The 22,414-nt window shown below is 37.8% G+C and overlaps 1 protein-coding gene across 1 annotated transcript in view; it reads left to right on the top strand.

Moving 5' to 3' along the window:
* The window catches only part of GDPD1 (glycerophosphodiester phosphodiesterase domain containing 1), a 79,524-nt gene that overhangs the window by 46,625 nt on the left and 10,485 nt on the right, over positions 1-22,414 (top strand). Inside the window, exons 4-7 of the mRNA XM_006832377.1 lie at positions 2,300-2,345; positions 7,486-7,604; positions 8,474-8,563; positions 20,764-20,897. Coding sequence (XP_006832440.1) covers positions 2,300-2,345; positions 7,486-7,604; positions 8,474-8,563; positions 20,764-20,897 — 389 coding nt within the window. The remainder of the gene's footprint in view (positions 1-2,299; positions 2,346-7,485; positions 7,605-8,473; positions 8,564-20,763; positions 20,898-22,414) is intronic.

Raw genomic sequence — 22,414 nt, 5'->3', positions numbered from 1 at the left:
ACACTTGAGAAAGTGAGGCCTGAGGAAATGTGACCAGGATGTGCAAACTAGTGAATGAAGCACCTGAGCTAACTACAGGATGAGAAAGAAGCCAAGAACAAGGAGCGTAAAGTTTACCTGGTTTATTTGAACAGGTGTCATCATTGACATACATCACTAAGCACCAACCTGAAACAAAGACGACTTCCTCCTTCTCATGGTGTTGCTGTTTGCACTTGACATCAGAGTGTTCTGAGGCTGGCAGGCTGAGTGGAGGGATGTGGCAGTGATCCGACTCCACAGGGCTCAGTCCCCAGTGACCTTCAGCATTGAGCACAACCTATAAAAGAACAGACATGGCACACTTGGGCTCCCCAAGCCCTGTTTTCCCATTTTCTTGTTTTCCTTTTAGCTAAGTCAGAGAACATGAGGTTTTTTCAGTGGCAGGTATTGGAAAGGAAGGTACAGGAGTGGAAGAATGGTGGATGTTTCAACTCTTCACCCTCTCTTCTTTAGCATGGGAAATACTGTAGAATAACTTATTCATGGTCACAGCTGTGGGGAAAAAAAACCCCGACTATCCTGAGTAGTTATTAAAATTGCATATTCATTTCACTTTAACCAGATGATGAAATCCAAAAGGCTGGTTTGTACACATGAAAGCAAGTATCAGATCCACTTGACCAAGTTTGCTTTGTCAGAGTTTTGTTTCAAGATTCTTTTAAAAAGCAAACCCCTTAGAGAATTTTAAAAATATTTAAATTTACATGAGTTCAATTTTCATTCAGGTTCTAGAAATATGTATATCAACTAAAAGAAGGAACACATGAATTTGAAGAATTCATCAGACTGCTCAATTTTTTCAAATTTAATTCTTCAAGTTATAAGCATTGTAATTCACTGTTTCAGTGTTCAGATCTGTGAGTTTGGAGAAATGCATAGTCTTGTAACCACCACTGCAATCAAAATGAAAGACAGTTCTATCATCCCCTAAAATTTCCTCCTGCTGCTCATTTGTTGTCAAGCCTTTATCCTTGGCAACCTGTTCTATGCCCCCATAGTTTTGCCTTGTTCATAATGTCATATAAATGGCACCACGAACTATGTAGTCCTTTGATCTGACTTCTTTCACATGGCATAATGTATGTGAAATTTATTCATGCTGTGTATACCAATAGTTGTTGAGTATATCACTTGTAATTATCAGTACTCCTTATTGTTGAGTATCATTCCATTGTACTGATGTGCAGTTTCTTTACCAATTAAAAAGCATTTGAGTAAAAAAAAAAAAAAAAGAGTATATAATTCAGAGAAAAAATTTGTTAACATAGAAAAAAATCTTTAAACTGACTAATGTTAAGTGCCATTGAATTGGTTCAGATTCATAGTGACCCTGTATAAGGGTTTCTGAGGAGCAGGTGGTAGACTTGTACTGCTGACTGTATGGTGCTTCCCCTATAGCACCACTCCAGGGCTCCCAAACTCACTAATATGCAAAGAAATTCATATTAAAAATTCATCTAATAAGTTAGTAAAATTTTAGTATCATTATAATGTTCACTCATGGCAAAAGTACAAAATGGAAATTACTTTTCAGTGTGTACTATAGTGAGCACATAAACCACTATAATCAGGTTTTCAAAGGTTCCATTCCTATACTTGGACTAATACTAATTTTTATCTTTAAACCAAATTAACTGCTGTTGCTGTTGCTAGGTGCTGTTGAGTCAGTTCTGACTCATAGCAACCCTGTGCACAGCAGAACAGAACACTTTCTGACCCAGTGCCATCCTCACGCTTCCTCTCCTGTCTGAGCCCATGGTTGCAGCCACTGTGTCAATCCATCTTGTTTAGAGTCTTCTTTCTGGCTGACCCTCTCCTTTGCCAAGAATGATGTCCTTCTCCAGAGTTCACTTTCTTGTAGGTGATGGCAATCAATAATTATAAGGAATAATTGACCTCTAATTATTAAGGTATCCTGTGGCTCAGTGGTTAAGGTGCTCAACTGCTAACTGAAAGATCAGTGGTTCAAACCCACCAGCCTCTCCACAGGAGAAAGATGTGGCAGTTTGTTTCTGTAATGATTTATAGACCTGGAAAACCTATGGGGTAATTCTATTCTGTTTTGTGGGGTCACGATATATGAGTGGGAATCACTTCAATGGCAGTGAGGCGGGGAGGGTCTGCTAAAGGATGCTCTGTGTAAACATATGTAGTGTTTTGCTCTTTTATGTTTTAAAGAAGCAAATATTTTCTGTCATAATATACTAGACTACTTATATTTTTGAACACTAACTCCCTTTTAATCCTATCTTTATAGGAACTTCCACCTTACTTTGGCAAATTGGATGTCACATTTCAAAAAGGTAATATTTCCATTTTCATCTTAAACATTTACATTAATATTTATTTATTTATTGATACTGAGAAGCAGAAATACATGTGTGTTTACTTGTCATAGTAAATTTAGGCTAAAAGTACTGCACTCAGAGCTTTTTCTCTCAGCCTACAAATCTGAAACCCAGATTTGTTACAGTGATCCTGCCCAAAGATTTATCTGGCTCATTTTTCTTACATAAAATTAATTTATACTTGAATACTAATTATAATAAAAAATCAAAATATTACTAAGGATACTTTAAATCCTCATATTCTAGTGTATTACTGTGATGGTGAGTCAAAATTTGTCCAAACTCTGGTTACTTTAAAAAGCCTGTCTGCATCATGACTAATGATCACATTGAGCATGCGCGTGAAAAGATTCTGTCTAATGGACGAGTGACAGTGGATTATGTGGCAAATCAGCCATGGCTCTGCCTATGAAATAATCCATGACAGACTTGGATTTCGAAAAGTTTATGTGAGATGGGTACTGAAGCAACTCATGGAAGAGTATACACATAAGCGTTTGGACATGTGCAAACAAAATTTGGACCAACGCTTGAAGGAAGGTAAACATTTCTTCAAAAAAAATCGTTACTGGTGACAAGATGTGGATTTATCCCTATGAGCCTGAAAGTAAACAGCAGAGTATGGAATGGAAACATCCTCAATCGTCAACTAAGAAAAAGTTCAAAAGTTAAACATCAGGACCATCAAGAAAGAAGACTAGAAAGTGGGACTCTATCCAGAGAAGCAGTGACGCCAGAGATGGAGGTAGAGACAATGACGTGGAGAGATGGAGCAGCTGGGGACTCTAGACCCAGAGAGGGAGAGGGGCTGTGTGCTGAGGTCCGGCGGGGACAGGCTTGGTTGATGATGCATGGAGGGGAATTGTAACCATGGCAATTAAATGATATACGATAGGATGAATGTAAAGCTAATGTTCTCCCATGTAAACTATCACATAATTCACAATAAAACATTAAAAAAAAAAAAAATTAACCGTCAGGTGGAAAATTGATGCTTACAGTTTTCTGGGATTTTCAAGGACCAGTATTGGAACACTATCAAGAAAAAGGTTCAACAATCAACAGTGCTCCTTACAGTGAATTCTCACTGAAGAGCTGAATCTTACACTTTGGATTAAACACAGATGACTGCTATCCAAGGGCTCTGGGATTTTGCATGACAATACATCTCTGCACACTTCTGCCCACATTGTTGACACTGTGTAAACTTCATTTTGAGGTGTTAAAGCATCCTCCCTATAGTCCTTGCTCCCCAGGACTTTCACCTGTTTGGTCTCCTGAAAGCAGCCCTTTGAGGACAAAGATTCTCTTCTGATAAAGAAGTGAAGACTTAGAGGTGCATTTGTGGCTTGTAGCTCAGCCTAAAGCATTTTCAGATAAGGGAATATGAAAGCTTGTTGACCGATGGACAAAATGTACTGAAAAGCAAGAGATTATGTAAAAAAAAATGATGTATTTGTCTTTTCTAAAAGTTGATTAAAAAAATAAATTCTCCAGCCAGAGTGCAGAAAATTTTTGACTCACCCTCATATAATTTGTCATAATCTTCCTTCATAAATATAAACAAAGAGTAAGCAAAAAGGAATCCTTTCAGATGCTTACAATTTCCATAATATTAGATTTTGTCATTTAGTTGCTCCATATTTTAGATTTATACTTCTATATGTAGCATAGTGGGTATGAATCCAGGTCAGCAGTTCGAATCTGCCATCTGTTTCACGGGAAAAAGATGAAGCCTTGAGCGACCATAAAGATTTTCAGTCTTGGAAAACCTATACAGGGTCTCTATGAGTCAGAACCACTCCATGGCACATAACCATCACCAACCACCACCACCACCACTCAAAATAAACCATCCATTTTCTAGTCATCTTCACTTTTTAGTAATAAACATAACAGTTCTTTTCTTTTCAAGGAACATTTCTCAAAAAGGTAACATGTTCCTAGCCCTGGTGTGGCACTGTCGGTTAATACTCCAGACTGCAAAGCCAATTGAATTGCAAGGTTAGTGGTTCAAGCTCACCAGTCGCTCCTAGGAAACCCTAGACAGGATCGCTGTGGGTCAGAACCGACTTGACGGTACTTAACAACAACAACTCCAGTTTGTTAGTTATTGCAGGTAGAGAAAGTACCTCAGCTTGAGATACAGATACTGACCAGTCTGTAGCAGGTATATTTGTATCACTGTCACAGATTAACCTTACATTCCAAATAGTTGGGGATACCTCAATAAACTATAAGGTGCTGCATGTGTCATGGACTTTGGTTTGGCTTGCAAATAGTTGAAGCCTTGGTTAAATATCAAGAATCTATTATTACTGATTTTCAAGAACTCACTGCTCAGTGAATGAGGTTTAAAATTGGACAATATAATTACTCCTTGATAGGAAAACATTACAAAGACAAATAAACTTCAGAAAATTGTTTAAATTAGCTGTCTCTAAAGGAGCTCTGGTAGCGTGGTGGTTACGAATCAGGCTGCTAATCTCAAGATCAGCAGTTTTAAACTACCAGCTGTTCCTTGGGAGAAAGATGAGGCTTTCTGTTCCCGTAAAGATTTATAGCCTTGGAAACCCTGTACAGGGTCACTATGAGTCAGAATTGACTCCATGGGACATAACAACAACAACAACAACAAAGGATGTTTAAGTCTGTTGTGTGTTGGATTTTATCTTCTAGGTAAGTATCACTAACCTGGGTTTGTTTAAGAACAGAACTTTTATTTACTCTTATAATTGACAGGATTATTCTTGCTGAGTAACTTTGATATTTATCTCTGTTGTATGCATAAAGTGAAGATTTTCTTAAATTTTCCAAATTTAGGTAGAACCAAAGCCTACAAAGATTAAAATCTCCTTTATGGTGAAAAATATCTTTTAATTTGTTGCTGGTTTCATTAAGTCATAAAACTTCTGAATGTGAAGAGGCCTTTGAGATCATCTAATCCTCTCTCTTCCTGTTATAGATAAGGAAATTGAGACCTAAAGATGCAAGTCAACTTTATCAAGGTCATATAAATAAGTGATAATACTAGGTCTTGAACCTAGGCCTTCTCCTTATCAGTCCAGTGTTCTGCTGTACCATTCTGTTTCTCCGTTTGAACAGTTTTCTCAGTTTCCATATTAATAGTAATTCCTTGTCCTCTTCAAGTTTCAGACTACTATAAAGAATAATAAACTTTCATTGATACCAAATTTAATTCATAGCATGACTATGTCTCAAATATAAAGTTTGCTGCATTTGAAACAGACTGATATATAATATGTTGTATACTGTTGAGTTGATTCCAACTCACTGTTAACCCTGTGTAGGGTTTCTGAGAGTGGCTTGTGTGTTTGAACTGTTGGCTTTGTGGTAACCAGGCCAATGCTTGTCCTGCAGTGCCATACCAGGAGTTGATGTATAATATAATGCTGTAAAAAATTGACTCATATTAGTCTGAAAGTTTCTTCGTTTTTTGTTTTTGTATTTTTTTAACCATGCTCTCCTGCTCAGAACTCTTCTTTAAATTCTGAAGTGAAAGACCATCAATATTTAGAAGAATACAAGTTTTAGACCTCTTGCTCTCTTTATGGGTCACAATTTTAATAGATAAGTAAGTGTTCTCTTTTAAAAAGTGGTTTGAAAAAAAAAAAAGTAGTTTGGTGGCCAATATGCTACATTAAAAAAGTAAAGAAGAAACATAAAAGTATGTTAACCAAAGAGTTTATTATTGTCTCTCTTACTTGAACGTAACCTTTTCACATAGAAAAGATGTAATTGAAAGAATCTAGATTTGACAATCTGTTTTAAAGTCCTAGCATGTTGTAGGGGCCACTTGACACATTCCATCACCCAGTTAGTTCTATGGCATAGTTCTTGATTATCATCCTGTTTTTCAGCTATTTTTCTTTTTGTTGTCCCCCATTTCCCAGTGGTTATTTTCTGCCCAGACCAGTACTGGAGAACAATATTGGGGACTTTTCCCCCCAACTCCTTTTCTACACTCCAGGCAAATTGAAGGGTCTAATTTAAATATCCTCATACCTTTTTTGTTTTTCTTTGCATACATACACATTTCCTTGTTCTCCCACTATTAGATGGAATATTGTTCTTATTGTATAATGTGTCATTTCACTGCTCCAAAGTTGGTTCTGTTCTATTTGACTTTTTTCTCAAGTTGATCCTTCATATATCTCATATATCTTATTTGAGTGTGAATAAACATTGGGAATTCTCTTTGACTACTAAATTCATTTTTCTCACATTTTTGATGCTAACAAAAATTTTAACCTAATTAGAACATGGTTGTCTACTAGAACTTTCTGCAATGATGGAAAATTTTGTATCTGGACCATCCGATACAATAGCCTCTAGCCACATGTGGCTACTGAACACTTGACATGTGATTAATGAAGTTAAGGAACTGAATTTCAAATTTTGTTTTATGTTAATTAATTTCAATTAAAATAGCCCCATGTGGCTTTTTAATACTTCCCAGATAGTTCAAAAAGTTAATGCTGCTAACTGGAAGGTTGGAGGTTCGAGCCCATCCAAAGCTGCCTTGGAAGAAGGACCTAGTGATTTACTTCTTGAAAAATCATCCATTGACACCTCTAGAGCACCATTCTTCTGCTCTGACACATGAGCTTGCCATCAGTCAGAATTGACTTGTTTTTTATGTGGCTAGTGACTACTGTTGAGCAGAGCTGCTGCTGCTGCTGCTATGGTCCATTGAGTTGGGTTCCGGACTCATAGTGACTCTGTGTAGGGTTTCCAAGGCTGTAAATCTTTATGGGAGCAGAAAGTCTCATCTTTCTCCAACGGAGCGGTAAATTCAAACTGCTGACTTTGCAGTTAGCAGTCCAACACTGTGCTACCAGGGTTCCTTAAGGTTAAAATATGTAGACACTAATTTATAACTATATTAAATCGTACATTAAAAAAGAGTAGAGGAAGTGCACTGATGGATTTGGGGTCATTTTTCTTTCCTTCTCCATATTTTTTGTCATTTTGTAAATGTCCTACAACTTTTCAAAATGTCTGATAACTTTTCTAATGATCAAATAGTAAAAGTTAATCTTTTAACAATACATTTAAAATCTTGCTTTCTCAGCATGCCACTGTGAAGGAAAAGATAACCGAATTCCATTACTGAAGGAAGTTTTTGAGGCCTTCCCTAGCACTCCTATTAACATCGATATCAAAGTCAACAACAATATGCTGATTAAGAAGGTACTTAAAGCATTGCCTCATCTGGGTGTGTTGCAAAATTTTTCACAAAGTAAATAGGGATAGAATAGGTGATTGCATAGATTGACAGTGTTGAAGGAAATATGATATCAGAGAGATCAGTATTGTTTAAAATAATACCCTGGTGCAAGAGATCTCTTTACTGCTGTTCTTGGGTGCAAAGGAGTCAACTCAGACCCTATGCACAATAGAACAAAACACTGCTTGATCCTGTGCCCTGTGCCGTACTCACAATGGCTATGATTGAACCCATTGTTGCAGTCACTTGGTCAGTCAGTCCATCTCGTGGCAGGTCTTCTTCTTTTTCAATGATGCTCCACTTTTCCAAACATGATGTCCTTTTCTAGGGACTGGTCCCTCCTGATAACACATCCGAAGTGTGAGAGATGAAGTTTCACCATACTTACTTGTAATGAACATCCTGACTGTACTTCCAGCACACATTTTTTTTTTGTTCTCTTGGTAGTTCACAGCACTTTCAGTATTCTTCCCCAACACCATAATTCAGATCCATCAATTCTTCTCTGGTCTGCGCTATTCATTTACTATAAGAGAGTTTTTTCTCAGTCATGGAGAAAAGTTAACTCCTTTGAACCAGTCATACTGGCATTTATTAAAATAATTAACTTCTTGTGTAACTTGTTTCATTTGTAGTTAATGTCAAATTACAAAATAGTTGTACATGTACTATTTAGTAATTGTATAATAGTAAAACATAATTTCACTCATTTTGTAAAATAATCTGAATTTGAGGTTCTTCCAAAATTTTATATTAGTCACTGTCAAATAGTCCATTTAATTCATTTTACAGTGCAATGCAAGTGCATAATGTTTTGAATTTTTACTTGTAGGTCTCAGATTTAGTGAAGCAGTATAAGAGAGAACACATAACAGTGTGGGGTAATGCCAGTTATGAAATTGTAGAGAAGTGCTACAAAGAGGTAAGCTTCAAAACACACACAGAATGATCTGTCTTTCTTATTGCTGTGTGTCTCTAAGTGATAGGCTATTACAGGAAGAATTTTTTTTTTTTAAGTAAGAATTAAGAGTTCATAACCTTGATACAAAGATGGATGATACTGGGTTGAAGTAAGTAGCTAGAAGTTTACTAATATAGATAATGAATTTGAACTTATAGATAATATAAGTTCAGTATAATTGGATTGGTTCACAGAATTGTTATTTGTAAGCATGAGTATTTATAAACTGTTTATCAGAATTTTACTGTGTACATTGTAAAACAAAATATGGTTTCTGTCTTCTAATGTTTATTCCTTCCTAGGTAATTGAAATTTCTTGTCTGAGTGTGAATTAAGAAAGTGCTTTTAGCCCCTCAACTCTAGAAACCTAACTTCTCTTTACCTTGTTCCCCTAATTAAGCCAGGATCAGGATTATCAGATAGGATATAAAAGCAGGGATATCCCACCCACTGAAAATTTTCTAGTTAAAATATGTCTATAAAAAATCAATTTGGTGGGCAACTTAGACATTGGCTACCCAAAATGGGGGAGGGGACAACAACTCTTTGGTTGTTTGAATGGTTATATATTCCTGAGTGCTTCAGTATACATCCAAAACTACAATAACAAAAAAACAAAAACAGTGAGATTGGAAGCAAATGCTGTTGCATCGTGATGCATGGAGGGGATTGTAATCATTGCAGTGAAATGAAATACATTAGGATGAATATAAAGCTGATGCTCTTCCATGTAAACTATCACTCAATTCACAATAAAAAGTTACATATTAAAAAAAAAAGATCAACCTGGAAAAAAATATTTGAGAAAATTGCAGACAAGAATTTCAAATTATTAGCCAGGGACACTGGATAGCCCCATGAAACTCTGAGATCATCTTTATTTATTTATTTATTTTAAAGCTTTTATTGTGAATTGGGTGATGGTTTACATGTTTTGCACTCAGCCGATTGTATTTTGTTTCACTGAAATGATTACAGTCCCCTCCATGTACCATCAGTTAACAGTATTTACCTCTATTTCCTCTTTTTTTTTTTTTTTAGGATGTACACAAAACACACCGAATATATATATTCGTTTAAATGACCAAAAGAAACATTTGATAAACCAGCCTTCTACTCACTGGCACACAGCCTTTCTCATTCCATGGATCTGGAGTCCTCAGCTCCTCTCACTCTTCCATCATCACCTCTGCTTCCATTTCTGGTGTTAGGATCCCATGCTCAGTTCATGCTCTTCCTTCTTGATGGTCCTTGGGTCTTTGGTTTCTGGAATGAAAGATTAACTACTCCCCCTTTTTTGTTATACATCTTCTACCTTTACAGTTGTGTCTATCGCAATTAGTCATAATAACAATTACTCTCTACTGAATCAAAGGAATCCTATACCCATGCTCCCCTGTCTCCTCTCACCAGGCCCATCTAGACAAGAAGAAAACTATTTAGTAGGGTTTCTACCCTACCCCTCTCACTCTGAAACTTAAGCACACTCTTGAAAACTTGTAAGCCAGTCACTTTGTGCCTTTATAACCCCCCAGTTTTAGAAGCCAATGTCTAAGTTGCCTGTCCCTGTCAACCCTGTGTACTGAGGGGATAGACTTGATCCTTGATGTGAAGACTCCTTACCTCTCTTTTAGAATTTTGAGCAACTACATCCATAAGCAAAGGTCAAGTTCATCAAATTGTAGCATTTTACACTTACTTCCTGAATCAAACTTCTTTATCTTCCTCTAGTCAAGTGAGCCATCCAAGCTAGGTCAAATGGGAACTGTCTGAAAGTTTGGGTGTTCTTGCATGCCTCCCCCCACTTTCAGATCAGCTGGCTACTTCACTCTCAGCTCTATCCACCAGTAGCTAGGTCATTTTCCGTGGGCTCAGGAGTTCCCAATTCTCCCTAACCTTCAGACCAACCAGCCCTTCCTCTTCTCTTTCTCATCTCAAGGTCGATGAGTGTATGTGACTGAGATAATCTTAAATCAAAACTATCCCCTGAAGTAATTTTAAAACCTAACAGTAGCTTAAGTAGTGGAAAATGTCTGCCTTGAGCATTCTGTTCTTTTGAATTAACTAAGTATATGGATCAAATTGACAACAGCAACTCAAAAGATTAGAGAGGAGCCTTAGGGGGGCCAGTGAATTTATGTTAATGGAGGAAAAACAAATTAGAAAAGGAGGGTGAGAACGATTGTACCACTTGAAGAATGTAATCATTGTCACTGCATCATGCATGTAGAAACCGTTGAACTGATGTATGTCTTGCTGTGTATATTTTCAACAATAGTAACAAAATAAATCATAATAAATAAAAAAAAATTGATCTATTTTGAAATGGTATACCAACCCTCCATAAGTAAATTTAGATAATGTTGTTGTTGAGTGTTCAATTGGTTCTGACCCATAGTGACTCTGTATAGGGTTTCTGAGTTGTAGCTGGTGAGTTTGAACCACTGACCTTGTGGTTCAAATAGACCTTGTGGTCAAGTGCTTATCCTACAGCACCATACTTAAACATTGAAGACTCTTTAGAATACAAATGATAGTGCAGAAGACATATCAAGTATCAAACACAAGAGAACTTTGATAAAGCCTTCCTTCCTAGCAAAGAAGGCAAAACCAGGTTCAAGATAAGTATACTTTCAATTAACAGAACAATTAAGGTTCTCAATTAAGGCAAATATGTTTTATTCATGTGTAGTAGGCTCTTCTGGAACCTAACATAGTGTCTGTAAAAGCCCATAAGGTGGGTTATGTTTCATAGTCTATTTAGGCCATAGATTAGGGCACCTAAATTTGCCCCTATTTTTTCTTTGATGATCTTTATAGTTGTTGTTTTCCAGTGTTGTCGAGTCGATTCTGACCCATAGCGACCCTGTATAGAGTTTCCAAGGAGCAGCTGGTGAGCTTGCACCACCGAGCTTGCAGTTCAAACGGCTTTGCAGTCTGGCGCATTAACCCACAGCGCCACACCAGGACTCCCTAAGTACTTTGAAGTCGGTTCCAACTCATAGTGACCCTGTACAGGGTTTCCGAGGCTGCAAATCTTTATGGGAGTAGAAAGCCTCATCTTTCTCCCGCAAAACAGCTGGTAGTTTCGAACTGCCGACCTTGAGGTTCACAGCCTGATTCGTAACCACTACACTACATTTAGGTCTTTGCTCCATCTTGAGTTAGTTTTTATATATGATGTGAGGTATGGATCATGTTTCATTTTTCTGCAAATGAATAACCAATATATCAGCACCATTTGCTGGGATGTTGGACTTCAAAGGCAAGGCCAAGTGGGATGCTGGAATGAGCTGAAAGGAAAATTCCATGAAAGCTTATGTAGACAAAGTAGAAAAGCTAAAGAAAAAATATGGAATATAAAGACTGAATATGAAGCCGTTTGAACTGCAAGGTCGTTTGAACCAGCTCCTCCTTGGAAACCCTACACAGTGTCGCTATGGGTTGGAATCGACTCGACGGCACTTAACAACAGCAAGAACACCTTGTGGCCACCATTTGTCTGTCAGTTTGTTGTACTTTGGTAGCTTGCATGTTGCTGTGATGATGGAACCTATGTCACTGGTATTTTAAGTTCCAGCAGGGTACACCCATAGTGGACAGGGTACACCCATGGTGGACAGGTTTCACCTAAGACAGACTCAAAAGGAGAGGAGGACTACTTTAGAATATTTAACCACTGAAAACCTTATGAATTTTTATACTGTCAGATAGCACCAGCATATTGAATATTGAAACATGATGAAGAACACCAGAATATTGTCAGATGCAGTACTGGAAGATGAATCCCTACGGTTGGAAGGCATTCAAAATACAACTGGGGAGAGCTGCCTCCTGAAGTCAAGTTGGTCATGATGGCACAAATGGAGTAAAGCTCTTGCTGATGGAGCACAATTCAAAATGAGGAGAAACAGCAGTAAACATCCGTTAGTAATTGTAACATAGAATACAGTAAGTGTGAATCTGCAGAAATTAGAAATTCTCAAAACTGAAATGGAACACATGAAAATCAATATCCTAGTCATTAGAAGCTGAAATGGGCTGGAATTGGCCATTTTGAATCTGACAGTGATAAGGTTTACTATGCTAAGAATGACAAATTATAGAGGAATGGCACCGCATTCATCATAAAAAAGAACATTTTAAGACCTATCTTTAAGTATGATGCTGTTTGTGATAGGATAATATCCATACACATACAAGAAAGACCAGTTAATACCAATATTATTCAAATTTACACACCAGTGATAATGACGTTGAAGAATTCTTCCAGCATGTCACTCTGAAATTGAGCAAACGTGTTGATAATTAATGGTAATTGGAATGCAACAGTTGGAAACAAAGAGGTAGGATCAGTAGGGAGAGAATATGGCCTCAGTGATAGAAACAGTGCTGAAAATTACATGAGAGAATTTTGCAAGACCAATGACTTACAAATAACTTTTTAAAACAACATAAAAGACAACTATACACATGGCCCAAACCAGATAGAATACACAGAAATCAAATTGACTGCAGCTCTGTGAAGACACAGTGGAAAAGCTCCATAACATCAACCAAAACAAGGCCATGGCAGACTGTGAAACAGACCATCAATTGCTCATATGCAAGTTCAGGCTAAAGAAAATGAAAGCAAGTCCATAAGAACCAAACTTTGACCTTGAACATATCCCACCTGAATTTAGAAATCATCTCAAGAACAAATTTGATTCATTAGGCATTAATGACCAAAGACCAGAAGAGTTGTGGAATGACATCAAGAATAGCATACAGGAAGAAATCAAAAGGTCATTAAGAAGACAAGAAAGAATGAAAATGAGCCCAATGACAAGGACATAGCCACAGAGGGCTAGAGCCAACAGCAAAGCGCCCAGCTGATATGAAGTGAGGGTAGGTGCACAAGAACTCCCAAACCTGTAGATAGTACCCATTCAACCTAGCTTCAATGGCTTGATGATCAGAACTTGACTAGAGGAAGATTTTTAAAAAATTTTTTGAAAAAGGAAACAAGTGTAAATTGCTACAATTTGATGACTTGGCCTATACTTATGGAGGTAGTAGCGCAAAATACCAATTGAGAGGGAAGGAGTCTTCACATCAAGGATCAATCCTATCCCCTCTGTATATAGGGTTGATAGGGACGGACAACTTAAACATTGGCTACCTAAGGAGCTCTGGTAGCGTAGTGGTTACGAATCAGGCTGCGAGCTGCAAGGTCAGCAGTTCGAAACTACCAGCTGCTCCGCGGGAGAAAGATGAGGCGGTCTGCTCCTGCAAAGATTTACAGCCTCGGAAACCCTGTACAGGGTCGCTATGAGTCGGAACCGACTCCATGGCACACAACAACAACAACAACCTAAAATGGGAGGGGCTATAACAGCACGAAGTGACTGGCTTACAAGTTTTCAAGAGGGAGTTTAGTTTAAGAGTGTGAGGGGGACAGTAGACTCCCCACTGAATAGTATTCATCTTGACTAGATGATGAGTCTAGTGAAAACAGGTGGGGATAAGATTCTTATGAGTCAATAATGAATAATTGCTATCATGACTAATTGTGACTGTCACAAATGTAAAGATAGAAGTTTAGTAACAAAAAGTGGGGAGTAGTTAATCTTACAGTCCAGGAACAGAGTACCTTAGGACCATGAAGGGAAAAGAGCACGAGTGGAATGTGGGACCCTATCTAGAGAAGCAGCAATACCAGAGATGGAGACAGAAATGAGGACAAGGAGGGAGAGAGCAGTTGAGGACTCTAGACTCATAGAAAGAGAAAGGCTGTGTACTAGCGGCCAGGTGCTGATGGCCAGGAGGCAGTCTTGCAGAATGTGCCCTTTGGTTGTTGAAATGGTTATATAATCCTGAGTGTTTTTGTGTACATCCTCACCAACAACCCCCCCCCAAGGAAACCCCGCCCCCCAGAAAACCCAGAGGGAATAGAAACAAATACTGTTGAATGATGATGCACAGAGGAGATTGTTATCATTGCATTGAAATGATGAATGTAAAACTGATGTTCCCCCATGTAAACTATCACTCAGTTCACAATAAATACTTTAAAAAAAGAAGGAAAAAACAAAATTGATGTCAGAATAGACTCTGAAACTTGTTCTCCAGCATAGTGTTACTAAAGCAAATGAAAGAAATGAGAAAGTAAAAGAGCTGAACTGAAAATTTCAAAGTGTAGCTAGAAGAGACAGAGTCAAGTATTGTAATAAAATGTATGAAGACCTGGAGTTAGAAAACCAAAAGGGAAGAACATGCTTACCATTTCTTAAGCTGAAAGAACTGAAGAAAAAAGTCAAGCTTTAACTTGCAATATTGAAGGATTTTATGGGTAAAATATTGAATGATGCAGAAAACATCAAAGGAAGATGGAAAGAATATACACATTTACTGTACCAAAAAGAAATTGCTGATGTTCAACCATTTCAAGAGATAGCATATGATCAAGAGCCAATGGTGCTGAAGGAGGAAGTCCAAGGTGCAGTGAAGGCATTGGCAAAGAACAAGCCTCCAGGAATTGATGGAATATAAATTGAAATCTTTCAACAAACTGATACAGCACTGGAGACACTCACTCATCTATGCCAAGAAATTTGGAAGACAGCTACCTGGCCAACTAATGGGAAGGGATCCATATTTGTGCCCATTCCAAAGAGAGGTGACCCACTGGAATGTGGAAATCATCAGATAATGTCATTAATATCACATACAAGTAAAATTTTGCTAAAAAATAATTTTAAAACATCTGCAACATTGACAGGGAACTGCCAGCGGTTCAAGCTGTATTCAAAAGAGGATGTGGAACAAGGGATATCATTGCTGACATCAAATGGAACTTGGCTGAAAGCAGAGAAAAACATAATGATATTTACCTGTGCTTTATTTTCTATGCAGAGGCTTTTGACTGTGTGGATCATAAGAAACATAAGAAAGAATGAAGATTTCAGAACATTTAATTGTGCTTATGAGGGGCATGCACCAAGAGGCACTTGTTTGAATGGATCAAGGGCACACTGAATGGTTTAAAGTCAAGAAAGATGTATGGTATTCTCATACAATTTGATGAACTTGACCTACACCTATGGAAGCAGTAGCTCAAAAGAGGGAACAAGTCCTTACAGCAAGAATCATTCCCACCCCCTCCACACACAGAGTAGACAGGGATGGGCAACTTGGACATTGGCTACCCAGAATGGAGGGTTGGGGGCTACAAAGGCAAGAAGTGACTGGCTTACAAGCTTTCAAGAGGGAACCTAGATCCAGAGAGCCTGGAAGAAGGTAGAATTTCCAGTGAGTAGTATTCAATCTGACTAGGAGGGGCTGATGCAATGAAATGCAGACGGGTCTCTGTGATACAATAGTGAATAATTGTTATCAGGACTGATTGTGAGGGTCGGAAATGTAAAGGTAGATGTTTTCTAGCAAGGAGGGGAGTGATTAACTTTTCAGTCTAGGAGCAGAGGTCCCTAGGACCATCAAGAGAGAAGAGCAGAGAGTGGGACCCTACCCAGAGAAGCAGTGATGCCTGAAATGGAGCCAGAGATGATGACGTGGAGCAATGGAGCAGCTGGAGACTTTAGATCCAGAGAGGGAGAGCGACTGTGTGCTGAAGACCAGGGGGGTATGGGGGAAGGATTGCATGGAGGGGATTGTAACCATGGCAATGAGACGATGTACGATAGAATGAATGTAAAACTAATGTTCTCCCATGTAAACTATCACATAATTCACAATAAAACATTTAAGAAAAAAAAAGATGTATGCCAGTTTTGTATTCTTTCACCATGCTTATTCAGTCTGCACTCTGAAGATGGATATTATGAAGAAGAGTGTGGCATCAGGATTGGAGGAAGACTCATTAACAACCTGAAATAATGCAGATGATACAACTTTGCTTGCTGAAGGTAAAGAGGACTTAACATTCTTACTAATGAAGATCAAAGATCACAGTCTTCAGTATGGATTGTACCTCAAGGTAAAGAAAAAAAAGAAAATCCTCACTGTTGGATCAATAAATATCATCATCTTAAATGGAGAAAAGATTCAAGTTGTCAAAGACTTCATTTTGCTTGGATCCACTATCAACACTCATGGAAACAGCAGTCAAGAAAGTAAATAACATATTGCATTAGGTAAATCTGCTGCACAAGAACTCTCTAAAGTGTTTCAGAATAAAGATACCAGTTTGAGGACTAAAGTGCGCCTGACCAAAGCCATGGTATTTTCAGTAGCTTCATATGCATCTGAAAGTTGGACAATGAATAAGGAAGACTATAGAGGAAATGATGCGTTTGATTGGAGAATAATTTTTAAAGTAGCATGGACTGCTAGAAGAACAAACAAATCTGTGTTGGAAGAAGTACAGCCAGAAGGCTCCCTAGAATCCATTGCAGTGAGACTTCATTGTTCATACTTTGAACATATTATTAGGAGGGACCAGTCCCTGGAGAAGGACATCATGCTTGGTAAAGTGGAGGGTCAGCAAAAAAGAGGAAGACCCCCTAACGGATGGATTGGCACAGTGGTGGCTGCAATGGACTCAAGCTTGACAACAATTGTAAAGTTGGCACAGGACTGGACAGCGTATCATTCTGTTGTGTTTAAAGTCGCTATGAGTTAGAACCAATTTGACCATACTTAACAAAAATATAATAAACACCTTGTTTTTTTCTCACACTGTGGGTGAAGTTAAGTAATGAAAAAAACCAGTTATTCCAGTTCCTTTAGTTTTCCAAGATAAAGCTGTAAAACATTAGGAACAAAATAGTTGCTAACTTGTTCTGTGTAGATATTATTTGTGGATTAATTAAATGTGAATGTGTCCTTTCCCCCAAGCAGCCTGAGGTGATCTTGCAAAATCGTTTGTTACTCACTTGACCCATAAAACCCCACAAAAATCATGCAGATCAGGAGGCTCACATCGTTGGGTCCATTTAAATACAGCCGTGAAACTTCTCAGGCCATCAAGGGTCCCATGTCCGAAAAGTCACTAAGTATCTGAAAGGTGTCGCTTTGCAGAAGCAATGTGTGCCATCCAAATGTTGTAATAGTAGCGTTCATAGGTGTGTTCATGATTGGTGGTCTAAAATGAGTGCTGAAGTTTTGCAGTGCATGATTAAAAATGTAGAGAGTAATAATGCTTAGCTGAAGGGTTTTGGTGTGGATTCTGGTCATTGAGCACATCCAAGTGAACCAAGCCCCCACAATGCACCGCAGTACGTACAGAGCTCATGATCGGATCAGCCTCTTTATGGACTCCCCAGACACACTGAACTTATCTTCACTAAAAAAGAACAAATTGCTCCTAAACCAAAAGAGGAGGTTGCAAAGACGAAAAAGATATCCCAAAGGAAACTGAAGAAACTAAAACTTATGATTCAATAGTAAATTAAGCTTGAAATAAAATACAAAGGGAAGGTTTTTAAAAAGTGAATTTGTTACTTCAAAAAAAATAGTTTAAAAACCCAAAACAGCGATCTAAGTAACACACAAAGAAATAAGGATTTTCATGAATTGAAAAAACATTACGTATTTTCATTTGATTTTTTTCCATAGATTTTATATAGAAAAATTCTATTTTACTTAACTTTCATTAAGAATAATAAAGGAAACTTTCATTCTAAAGATTTTGGGATCTTGAATACATTTCTCATTACAAACTTAAAATGACAGGTTCTTGGGACTAGCTTACAAAATTCTATATTTGATCCATAATATAGCTGAAAGAGGACACATTTACAACAATATTGATGTATATCTCTATGTATAGATTTTTTTCTTTAAATTTGATTAATTTTGTTGTTAATATACACAAGACATGATATAACAGAAGTTAAGTTACTTAATAGTATATACCATCATGACTTTTTCATGTTTCATTGGATTCCAGTATGTTTAGTCTCTAGTGATAAGTCTTGTTACTAATGGGAAGAAGTGGTGGTGTGAAAGCCAAGGACATGTACAGAATGCATCTGCAATGTTACTACTTAGTGCTGACCAAGATTTATTTTATTCTCATACTTAGCTAGTAGGGAAATGAATTGGAGTTGTCTCACTGGAAAGCAATTTCATAATATACATCAACTCTTTTAAAAATGCCCTTGCTTTTTAGCTCTCGATTCAATTTCTAGATATTTATTTTTAGCTCATTAAAAAGAAATCACTATTAAAAGCTGTACTACCAAGACCTTTGTTGTTTATAGTTGAAGGTGTTGCAGTAGTTACTAAGTCCTGATGTTGCCATATTTGTATTCTGGAAAAGTTTGTCTCCTGAGCCAGTTAAAGCAGTGCAGTTGTCTTAGAGGCCATTGTTACACCCAAATTACTTATTGTAAAGCCTATGAAACACACTGGAATTGATGACCAGCTGAAGAAGCAGTGTAGTCCTAGTGCTTTATGAGATGCATTTGATCACAAGGTCACTTTGAAACTCAAGGTTGGCGGTTCAAACTCACCAGCCGTTCTTTGGAAACCCTGTACAGGTTGCTATGAGTCTAAACTGATTCAATGGAATTTAACAACAACAAAGTAGCAGTAGTAGTGTAAATGTTGTGGCAGAAGCTGCAGATTTGTTGAATCCTAAGGAACACTTGTGATACTTATGGATATAATGACTCATGTTTTCAAAATTGTTCATGTAGCTACAGTTGAATATAGTAGTTGCTTTGATCTAAAAATCCAGTTAAAGTCTCACTGAAGAAGCAGATATAGTTGTTCTTCATATTATATTATACTTCTCAGAGTCCCCAGACTGAGTTCTTTCAAGTGTTCTCTGGTTGCCTCTCCATGAAAGGAAAACATCTTCTACTGTGTTGGTTTCTGAGGAGATGTGGTGGTAGAATCCAGCATCTTGCTCCTGAAGAGTACACCCGTAGACCTATCTCCATGTGGGAGCCAGCACCAATCAATTGGCTGAGCAGTGCCTAGGCCGTGGCTTTTACCTCAATCCAGCCTTGTTTACTTGCTGGGCTTGGTTGCAAATACAAACAACTTTCTGCTTTTTCATTGTAATTGTATAAAATTAAAGTTGAGTTATAGTTTAGGTAGGTGTTTGTGAGTTTATGAGTTACTTTAGGAACATAACAACCATTTTGTAAAGTTTTGTCTTTGGAAAATGTATATATCATGGTAAAAGATAAGCAGATAGCACATGTTCTCCTAGTACTAATTTTAGTGGCTGTTCATTACTTAGCTTTATGATAGAAGTTGTTGTTGTTGTTGTTAAGTGTCTTTGAGTCAGTTCTGACTTAATAGCAATCCTGAATAGGGTTTCCAAGGAGTGACTTGGTGAACTTAAACTGCCGACCTTGCAGTTCAAACCGATATTGCAGTACAGCGCCTTAACCGGCAGCTCCAGGAGAGCTATGTGATAAGTCTCTAAAAAGTTTCTTTTGACCCCATTATAACTGTTTTAGAAGAGAGAAAGGACTAGAGAAACTTGACTTACATCAGTTACACTGTGGGACTTTAAGGTACATCCTAACCTTATCAAGGACTAGCCCTAATGTGAGTCCTGGTGTGGTGCTGTAGGATAAGCACTGGACTGCTAACCACAAGATCGGTGGCTCAAACCCTCTAGATGTTCCTTGGAAACCCTGTATAGGGTCACTATGAGTTGGAACCAACACAGTGAAACAAAAACAACAGTCCTGATGTGGCACTGTAGGATCAGCACTGGACTGCTAAATGCAAGGTCAGCAGTTCAAACCCACCAGTCGCTCCTTGGAAATCCTATACAGTGTTTCTATGAGTCAGAACCAACTTGATGTACTTCACAACAGCCATTTCTAAGTCATGTTTATAATTGAATATTCCTAAGTCCTATATATATATATATATATGTCATGTTTACAAATGAATATTCATAATGTCATAATTCAGAGAGTACTAGCAACAGATATTGACTTGCTAAGATATGTTGTTGTTGTTATTGTGAAGAGCCATTGAGTTGGTTCTGACTCATAGTGACCCTGTATGGGGTTTCCAATAGCAGCTGGTGGGTTTGAACTGCCAACCTTGTGGTTCGCAGTCCACTATTTAGCCTACAGTGCCACACCAGGAGTCCTGTTAAAATGTAGACTCATGAAAATTTGAGGATTATGAAATGGTTCTTTTTATTTAAGCATTTATGAAGTAACACTATTGTTTGTGTTTTGTAGAATTCAGATATTCCTATACTCTTTAGTCTACAACGTGTTCTACTCATTCTTGGACTGTTTTTCACTGGCCTCTTGCCATTTGTGCCCATTCGAGAGCAGTTTTTTGAAATTCCAATGCCTTCTATCATATTGAAGTAAGTGGTCACCTTGTTTTCATGACTTATCAATTGTAGGAAAGCGAAGATAAAGGCTCATTAATATTAATAGCAATAATAAAGAAGAGATTTCTATAGTTATTTACACTTATTAGCTGATCTATTAATAATGTTTTTGAGTAATAAATATTTTCTAAAATGAATAATAAAGGTTTATAAGTACTTACTAGGGACCCGTGAATTTCTGTGCTTGTGTTCTCAGAAGTCAATTAAGAAGAATTGAATTTCTTATAGATCCTTAATAATTCTTTTATTCAGATATCAAATAGCACTTGCCCTTCAGCTTCTCTTTTGCTTTCTATGTCATTGACACTAAACTCCAAATGCTTCACTAGTATAAAGTTGGAAGGTTAACAACAATTGCCACCACGATAACAAAAAATCTCTATAGACACAGACAATTTGTGCAAGATACTTCTTTCTTTAGATACATATTTCCATCTTAAAGACAGGCATAGGAACAGAATTATTTTGTTATCCAGGGATGTTGTTGTAGTTGTTAAGTGCCGTCGAGTCGATTCCGACCCTTAGCGACCCTTTTCCAAGGAGTAGGTGGTGAGCTTGAACTGCCAACCTTGCAGTTCAAATGGCTTTACAGTCTGGCACATTAACCCAAAGTGCCACACCAGAACTCCTATCCAGGGATGTTGTTGTTGTTGTTAAGTGCCGTCAAGTCGATTCCTACCCATAGCAATCCTGTATAGAGTTTCCGAGGAGCAGCTGGTGAGCTTGAACACAACGCCAACCTTGCAGTTCAGACGGCTTTGCAGTCTGGTGCATTAACACACAGCGCCACACCATAGGTAGGAGGAATTAGTAAGGAAACAAGAAATGAAGATCTAGGGGAAATAGAAGTCACTGTGTGCCGATAAACTTAGAGGCTGATTGATCTTCATATCAGAGCTATTGTTGCTTGAGGCCATTAGTAGAGAGGCTAAACAGATTTCGTGAGGGCACAACCCAAAGTAGTTGTGCTGCTCTAGATACCAAAGAGGCTGAAGAAAAGAATTTAGCCTCAGTCTAAAAATTAAGTATGCTCTTTCAGTAGTATTAAAGAGAAGGAAAAAGGACAGCAGGGAAAGGAAAACTACCATGCTTTAATTAAGCTTCCTTTTTACCCCAAATACATTTTTAAGTTGGGTTGTGAGTTTAAAACTACTCTATCTGGTAGTGTAGTGGTTATGAATCGGGTTGTGAACCGCAAGATCAGCAGTTCGAAACTACCAGCTGTTTCGCGGGAGAAAGATGAGGCTTTCTGCTCCCGTAAAGATTTACAGCCTCCAAAACCCTGTGAGTCAGAACCGACTCCACGGCACATAACAACAACAACAACAATACTAAATGATAGCAGACAAAGCAGTAGAAAGAGGTGTCACCCAAAAAGAAAAGGTAGAAAAGAGACCCTAAGACCAGGGCACTGAGAATCTCTGTGAAGATGACTTTTCTCCTTTTCACTTTTGAATGGTGGTGGTGGTTATGTGCCATGAAGTCAGTGC

This window comes from Chrysochloris asiatica, unplaced genomic scaffold (assembly GCF_000296735.1).
Source record: "Chrysochloris asiatica unplaced genomic scaffold, ChrAsi1.0 scaffold00007, whole genome shotgun sequence".
Lineage (NCBI taxonomy): Eukaryota > Metazoa > Chordata > Mammalia > Afrosoricida > Chrysochloridae > Chrysochloris > Chrysochloris asiatica.
The sequence above is the reverse complement of the archived record's forward strand: the minus strand, read 5'-3'. Positions and strand labels throughout refer to the sequence as shown.